Source organism: Solea senegalensis, linkage group LG16, assembly GCF_019176455.1.
Source record: "Solea senegalensis isolate Sse05_10M linkage group LG16, IFAPA_SoseM_1, whole genome shotgun sequence".
Taxonomy (NCBI): domain Eukaryota; kingdom Metazoa; phylum Chordata; class Actinopteri; order Pleuronectiformes; family Soleidae; genus Solea; species Solea senegalensis.
This window is the reverse complement of record NC_058036.1, coordinates 13,969,993-13,978,051: the sequence shown is the minus strand read 5'-3', so window position 1 is coordinate 13,978,051 and position 8,059 is coordinate 13,969,993. Positions and strand designations below refer to the sequence as shown.

The 8,059-nt window shown below is 40.5% G+C and overlaps 1 protein-coding gene across 2 annotated transcripts; it reads left to right on the top strand.

The window, feature by feature from the left end:
- Positions 1-1,313: 1,313 nt before the first annotated feature.
- manea (mannosidase, endo-alpha) lies at positions 1,314-4,811 on the top strand. 2 transcript variants are annotated; one of them, XM_044048314.1, is made up of 6 exons: positions 1,314-1,472; positions 2,158-2,271; positions 2,419-3,038; positions 3,630-3,739; positions 3,872-3,948; positions 4,125-4,811. In XM_044048314.1, exons 3-6 carry the CDS (start codon positions 2,525-2,527, stop codon positions 4,756-4,758), a joined length of 1,335 nt encoding a protein of 444 aa, XP_043904249.1. In that variant the 5' UTR covers positions 1,314-1,472; positions 2,158-2,271; positions 2,419-2,524; the 3' UTR covers positions 4,759-4,811. The 2 variants fall into 2 exon arrangements, with proteins under 2 accessions (XP_043904249.1, XP_043904250.1); XM_044048315.1 differs by lacking the exon at positions 2,158-2,271.
- Positions 4,812-8,059: the final 3,248 nt, after the last annotated feature.

Sequence of the window (8,059 nt, the reverse complement as noted above, 5' to 3'; positions counted from 1 at the left end):
CTCCACTCTTATGTCTCCCTGTGCCTCAAGTCCTCACCCACACAGAATAGTGCTGCTTCTCAAACTGGGCTGGTGGATATTTTACTTGGTCTATTTATTATTTGAAATAACTCACAGAGATAGTTTCCCCACATGATTCTATTGATTTATAGTGGAAAAATACCAGCCATGCCTCTTTCCCATCATCACAGAACATGAAAATCGGTGGAATTGGAAGTGTATGCCAGGACCAGGAAGTTTGGTTGTGTGATTGTGTCGCCACCTGGTGTGCAAATAAAGCATTACGCTGCAAATTAACAAATGTGATGTAAATTTCAAATCAGCGGAACGTGGTTTCTTCATTTTAATGCCAGTACATAAAATGTTGGTGTTACTTCATTTGACTTTTGAGCTGACTAGCAGTTTGCCTGGTTAGATCTTCAGCTTCACTCTACTGCAAATGAGAAGCAGTTGACTCTTTGTGGAAAACAGATGATGGCTCTTTCTTTTCTCTCTTATTCTTAATTTTATGTTGCACTCTGTGAATTAATTTTCTTGTATTTCTATGTTATCTCTCTTCACATTGTCTACTTTTTTATTCGTTTGATTTATTTCCTTATATTAATAATAATAATAATAAGAAGAAGAAACAACAAGATGTTACCAAAAGCTGTTTTGCAATTTGTACAAGTGCGTTTGAAAGTCTATAAATTGAATAAAATGGATGTAAACTAAAAATTAGAGAGCTGCTTTTGTCCCATCGTACATTTTTATGCACGTAAAAAAGTAGGGTTAAAATCAGGTTGAGAAGCTGCACATTTCTTTGTCATAATTCATTATAATAGAGCCTGTAAGTGGTAGAAAAATAAACTTTCAGCCCGAACGAGACGGTTCACACAAATGAAGCCTGTAAATGTAACATAACCTGTGAGATGCAAACAGATCAAGTATGATCCCATCTGTGTGTGTGGTCGATGCTGCTCTTTGAGCTGAATGTGGAGATTCCTTGAAGATGTCTTAAAAATCTAAATGAGTTAAACAGTGCTCTATGGAGGAAAATGAGAAACATTTATTGAAAATCATCTAAAGTGATTCTTAGTTTGTAAGCTGAACTCAAATCAGGCATTTCCAGAAATGATGGAGGAACGTGTGATTGCAGTACGTCCAATGTCAGATTTCAATAATTTCAAGGAATGTGGGTTTTTATTTTAAAAGTTACAATTACTTATTCATCTACATCCGGTTTCTAAAGCTTTATTTTGAAAAACGGATGTAGATGAGCTTGCGCGGTTCTTAGTTTGATCACGTCCGGCTTCTCGGCTTGTCTGCAGTGCAATGCGTCATATCCTCCTTATATACAACATGGATGGGTCACAGCCGGCAGTATTTACAAATCTTATTGTTATCCAACTGCACCAGAAGAGCGGGTTGTTGTGACCGATGGTGAATTATAAAAACTGCGGTTGTGTCTCGTTCACCTCCAGTCGTCCAAGGTACTCAATGGCCTGTTTTTATATTTAAAATGACCCTGTGTTGAAAACGAAGTGTTTGACTCTCCTTGTGTAAAGGTTACAACTCCTGCTTCTGTTTACAAGTTCAAAGTTCATTGATGCGGTTAGAGCTGCAGTAGCTAATGTTGTTAGCTTTTGTGCTTGGTAAAACAAAGTGAGCTTCCTGTAACTGACAACCGTATCATGGACCTGACTGTGGTCATTTAAACACAACGTTGTAGCTCTGTCTTTTCCATGGCCACATTAGCCTCATAGGGGCCTCCGGGCAAATATTTGTTGGCGCATATTTACCCACCATTGTACATAGCGATCAGAACTCTAGGGCAGCAATGATTTGTTGTTTATCCGGGAAATGTCCTAACATTACCTCCCAAGTGTAACTATTTTACTGTGCCTCTAGTTCTGTATAATACAAATGATAAACATCCTTGTTTATTGAGACACCTGGCACAAGAAATAACAAAGATATGTGTCTTTATTTTTATCTGTGTGTTTTACAGTGTATTCGTTTGTAACAAAGTTTTGCAAAGCTATTAGTTCCATTACTTTGTTCTAAACTGAATCACACCTGCAAAATTAGCTGATTGATTGATTGATTGATTGATTAGTGACTTGTTATTTTACATTTTCTTTGTTTGTTTTTCTTCTCTTAAAATTTGGGGATTAGGGATATTGCCGCTATGTGTCCCTGTGATGGACTGGCGACCTGACCAGGGTCAACCCTGCCTTTCTCTCCCTATGTCAGGTTTCTGGTATTCGGCCAGCTGGTCAGATATAACATGTAAAGACATCACCATGAGCTTTATGTTTATAGATTAAGTAAACAATTATGCTCACTCACATTTAATAGATCTCATATGTAGTTGATCAATTGTGGCAGTAATGAATTAACTGATGTGTATTCTTTTTTTATTCTATTACCCTGCAGGCTGAATAACCACTCCCTGAGTTTCAATGGCATCCTTCCTAACAACAGTCCCTTGCTGCCGTCTCAACAATGAACTGTGGAAAGCCTCAAGCACAGACTAAAAAGAATGGCAAGGTTTAAGCGAAAGTTTTGCATCACGTTATTAGCTTTGGTGTTGCTTGTTCTTGTCATAACTGTGGTCTTGACAGTGCTCACACCAGAGGACTCTTCATTCAGGAGCCCTTTAGGAAGCAAGCTGTTTCCAGGCAGAAAAGATGATAATCATGTCCCAAGAGAGGACTACAAAAAACACAACCAGGTTAAAATGAATGACACTACCAAGTCAGACAAAGACAAAGAGCTGGAGGCTTCACTGAGGAAGTTTCCTCCCCCCAACTATTATCTACATGCATTCTACTACACCTGGTATGGGAACCCTAAATTTGATGGCAAATACATCCACTGGAACCATCCACAGCTCCCACACTGGGACTCTGAGGTGGCTAAGCGATATCCACAAGAGACGCACAACCCACCCGAAGACCTTGGGTCCAACTTTTACCCCTCTCTGGGACCATACAGTTCGAGGGACCCCTCCATTTTAGAGGCTCATATGCATCAGCTACGAACGGCAGCTATCGGTAAGATAGATCAGCCTAAAGTTCCCTCCCACGTTTTCACTGATATTCAAAAAGGGCTGGTTGATGATTCAGCACAACCATTTTTAAGTGGCCTACTTAAACTGATCCACATTGAATAATGCATTTGTATTACCTTAATTATAAAATGCAGTGTCTTTGCTATGAGATGCATTGATTGGGTCACGGCAAGCCACCGATGTGAACCTGGCCTCTAGTTGTTATATATAAAGAATATATAAAGAATCAGAGGAGGATGTTTTAGCTGTAAAATAATTGGTCTTAAATAGTGGCTATCTATTGAAATTGTTTATTTTTATTTGTTTTCATCTATTTTTAATCATTCGAAATAAATACAGATGGAACACTTAATAGAAGCTTAATATTCAAACAATATTTCTTGTTTAGTAGCATAACTCATTGATGCTATTTTGTTAAATAAATAAATAAATAAATGGATGATATATTATAACACCTTATGTATAGTGATTTCATCTGCACACTTACAATGTGAATAGTATTTAAATTTATGGACAAATACCAGAATTCCTTTTTTGGGATTCCGTTTCATTCTTGGTCTGTGTTAATTCTCAGGTGTCATCGCTCTTTCGTGGTATCCTCCAAATATGAGCGATGACAACGGTGAGTCAACAGACAGCATTGTGCCTTTGCTGCTGGACGTGGCACAAAAATACCACATTAAGGTCTGTATGAAGATGCCACTGGGTATTATAACCGTTTGTTTTTGAGAAATGTAAACGTGCAGAACCCCTGAAAAACGTTTTCTATAAGAAAAAGAAAAAATGCTTCCAGTTTTTATGTGTCTGTGTTTACAGGTCGCCTTTCACATTGAACCATACAAAGGGCGAGATGAAGTCAGTGTGTACGCAAATGTCAAGTACATCCTAGAGAAGTGAGTAGAGCTGTGTTTCTGTTAGATGCTCATGATCTTACACTCTCTAAGGGAAACACTCATTCCACCATGAGTCATTGCTTTTATGAATAACTGTGTTTGCCAAAGTCGGTTCATTCTTGTCACGTTCCTCTTTACTTTTTTTATTTTATGTATGTGATTACTCTCCTTTTCAGGTATGGAGAGCACCCGGCTTTCTTCAGGTACCGCACTAACACTGGCAAGCTCCTTCCACTCTTCTATGTGTATGACTCATACCTGATGAACTCCGAGCAGTGGGCCAAACTGCTGAAACACACCGAGAGTAACGGCATCAGGGGCACAGCATACGATGCTATCTTTATCGCCCTCGTAGTAGAGGAGAAACATAAGAGGGATATCCTGACAGCAGGTTTTGATGGTATCTACACATACTTTGCTACCAATGAGTTTTCCTATGGGTCCACGCAGCGACACTGGGACTCCCTTAAAGCCTTCTGTGTCGACAACAACCTGCTCTTCATCCCAAGTGTGGGCCCAGGGTATATTGACACAAGCATCCGACCCTGGAACTTCCAAAACACTCGAAACCGCATCAACGGCAAATACTATGAAACCTCGCTGAGAGCTGCGTTAGAGGCCAGGCCCGATTTTATATCCATAACGTCTTTTAACGAGTGGCACGAAGGGACTCAGATTGAAACGGCAGTTCCCAAAACAAGCCACACTGTGTACCTGGACTACCTGCCCAATAAACCTGCAATCTACCTGGAGATAACTCGGAAATGGGCGGTTCTATTTGACGGCGAGCGACGCAAGTGGCAGGAATGATTCGACTAACAGCTGTAGTTAATGTTTGTCATTGATAATATCAAATATTTACATAGAGTATAAACCCAGTTGCAGAATAGACTGCAAAATGCAAACAAAATACAAATGATGTCCCCGACCAATAATGTCACCCTGAAACTGTGCTGCATGTTTTGCCTCCCTTTAATCTATTACTCTGTTAAACCTCAATAGAAACAAATAAACTGTACCTCAGTAAATGATGTAACACACAATTCTCTCTCCTTTAAAAAAAAAAACTAGTTTTGTCAGCCCACAGAGAAATCTATCACCACCTTTGTCACATTTGACAAAGGTAGTTAGTTCTGGCTGCATGGATAAGCTGGCGAGCTCTGGCAGAATGTTTTTACGGTTGTTTCACTGCAACTGTAGGTCGCTTTGTAATGTTCCTGAGTGAGTGTTGCTCTGTTTCGTCGTCATATAAAATGAAATCAATTGTTCGCTATCTATCCCGGTTCTATACTTGACAGTTGGTCAAACAGATGACACGGACATGGACTTCATACTTAACTTCCACAGTATGAGGTCAGATTGTTATTTACTGTATATATGGAGTCTCTCGCCTCCTTTTGTGGGCCCTATGCCACAGAGAAGAGATCGAGACTGATCCACACGGGGCAGTTGGGAAAATTGGAAGTTAATTGAGGGAGGTATAAGGAGTTCTGCACCATCTAACACAACTGGAAAATAAATGATGTCACAAAGCGAAGCTGCAACCCCACCTTCTGAGTCCTTGGATTTGGATTTCTTACAAATCTGCAGTCTTCAATGGATATGCAAATACAATGCACATGTCTGTCTGCATCTATTTGAGTAATAGTGGAAAAATCATCTCTCTTTTTTGATTAAATCACTTACAAGTGGAGAAGTCTGATACATAGAGTCATTGCTGACGGAGCAGAGACAGGTCCTCCAGTCTGGAAAACCATAGTTCCACTTTAAATGTTGTAATATGTTATGTATGTGCCTTTTAATAAGTGATGTATATATATATATATATATATATATGTACATATACACATATATATATACATATATATATATATATATATATATATATACATATATATACATACATATATATATATACACACACACACACACACACACAACTTTCTCAAGTTAGACACAACAATTTACTCTGATCAGTCAATCTGAATCGCTTATGGGTGCCCACAGCTGCTCTGCAGTTAATGGTTGCCATGGTGACACAAACTCCTCAGTCACAGCTGGTTGAAACGGGGATTATAGTGAAAGACACCTCTCAAACTCTTATCTCCCAAAGACCAAAATCCTATAGCCAAAGAAACCGTTAACAGTGTGTGTGTTTGAAAGGAGGCCCTGCGGAGTGGAGTGATGAAAAGGATTTGTTTGAGCGATAAAGTGATTTGAACATGCACATCAGTGTCTGACCCGTGCTGGATTGAACATGTCGGAGATCACTGCACACTTAATATCCACAGAGATCCAACTGCACAGACGGAGTATATGAGTCTTCTAATGCCCCAGTGGGCTTTCTAAAAGTTAGGAAACGGCTTCAGTTTCAGCTGTAAACACTTGCTGTGGCAACGTTGCCGTACAGACTCGCTTTTAGTCAATCTAGTCCGAGTCCATGATTTACCAAGAGCCAACCGTGAGTGGTGGGTGGGTTCCCATCGCTCCGTCTCCTCCTGCTCACTGTGAGCATGTTTCATAGCAGTAATTATTTTATGATGGAAACAGCTGACATAGTACCCGATGTATGTGCTGTATAGTGTATATAGAGTATGTTTCCTGTCACAGGGCGTTACCTTGGTTGTGTGACGTCAGCTGCTGGAGCTCTATTGGATGGTTGGAGCTGTCAATCACAGGGTGAGTAGCCAGTGACACACTGGGTGTGTGCGCAGTGTGTGATGGCTGCTTCACTGATCTGCTGTGTCTTCCTTTGTGTCGTAAAAGCTTTCACTTCGACGCTTACACTCTCTCTGCTTTGTCCCATTTATGTAGCTCTACAGTTCTAGCACGGCTCTGCCTCGACTCCTCCTTTTTTAATACTTTTGATTTGTATACATATATGTGTGTATATGTATATATATATGTACATATGTACATGTGTATATATGTATATATATGTGTATATATATATATATATATGTGTATATATATATATATATATATATATATGTGTAGAGTTGTATACATAGAGTTGCACTGGCTGTGAAGAGTCGAGTCGTGCTGGGACCATGTAGTGGAAAAGCGGCATGTGACATCGTCAGACTGCCGGCCACTGATTGGTCAGAGAGCGTCGTGAGCACGGCGTCCGACATTTAGCCAAGGAAATGTCTAAAACGAGTCTGGCTTATCGATCGTTGGCCCAATCACAACCGTTTCAGACGTATTTTAGTTCAGTGACTGTGTCAGACAGAGTCTGCTCTCCAGGTCGAAGTGCCTGATACCAAAGCGAGTGGAGGAGAGCTGAGTAGTGCGGGAACTGTGTAATGGAAAAGCTCCATTAGTCTGCCGGACATAATGGTGCGAGATGGTGGCCTCCATAAAGCAGGGCCCTTACCTAAAGTACATCTAAAAGGCTTATTCTAAGACTACAAACAACAAAATGAGTTATATATATACTTTCAATTTCTGCCAATAAACCCTCGTAAATATTAAATAGTGGACCTTTAAGGAGTTCCCTCTCTTTGTGGAAGAGCAAGAGAGTGCCCCATTAAATTATGCATTCATTTGCTGTTAAGGTTTAATGTTGCAAGACTCCTTTTAGAGTAAATAATAATAAAAATAAAAGTCAGTATGTGAATGACATGAAAAATTGCATGTACATGTACTTTATCCCGTTTATTTGAGTTAGTGATGATGGTGCATTGTAACTGCTTTGACGTGACATCACAAAAAGACAGCAGCAGGGACAGTGGAGGCAGGCAGACAGACAGACAGACAGGCTTCCACCACACACACACAAAACCTGCCGGTGTTGTGTTACGTGAATTGTCGTTTCTCTGTAGCCAAGTGATGGAGGGGGTCGCCCCGTGATCCCAGCAGCGTCCTCGCGGGCACAAGCTTTTCGCTTGTTTTGTTCAAATGAAAAGCGTGAACTGATGATTCAAGAGTATCGCGCGCTGACGCCAAAATCTCAGCATCCCTCACACACACACACACACACACGCGCGCGCGCGCACACACACAGCATGCAGCTGCATTGACGGTAAACAGCGAAGGTAGCGCATGGGCAGCCAGCAGGGAATTATTCCACATCCCATCACATGCCTGAACATACATGGCGTCCTCGCAT

Bases quoted from the DNA above. Each gene is read 5' to 3' on its own strand.
- manea (XM_044048315.1), top strand. From the start codon at position 2,525: ATGGCAAGGTTTAAGCGAAAGTTTTGCATCACGTTATTAGCTTTGGTG. The intron at 3,740-3,871 runs GTCTGTATGAAG...CTGTGTTTACAG, and splicing joins CACAAAAATACCACATTAAG to GTCGCCTTTCACATTGAACC. The intron at 3,949-4,124 runs GTGAGTAGAGCT...TCTCCTTTTCAG, and splicing joins GTCAAGTACATCCTAGAGAA to GTATGGAGAGCACCCGGCTT.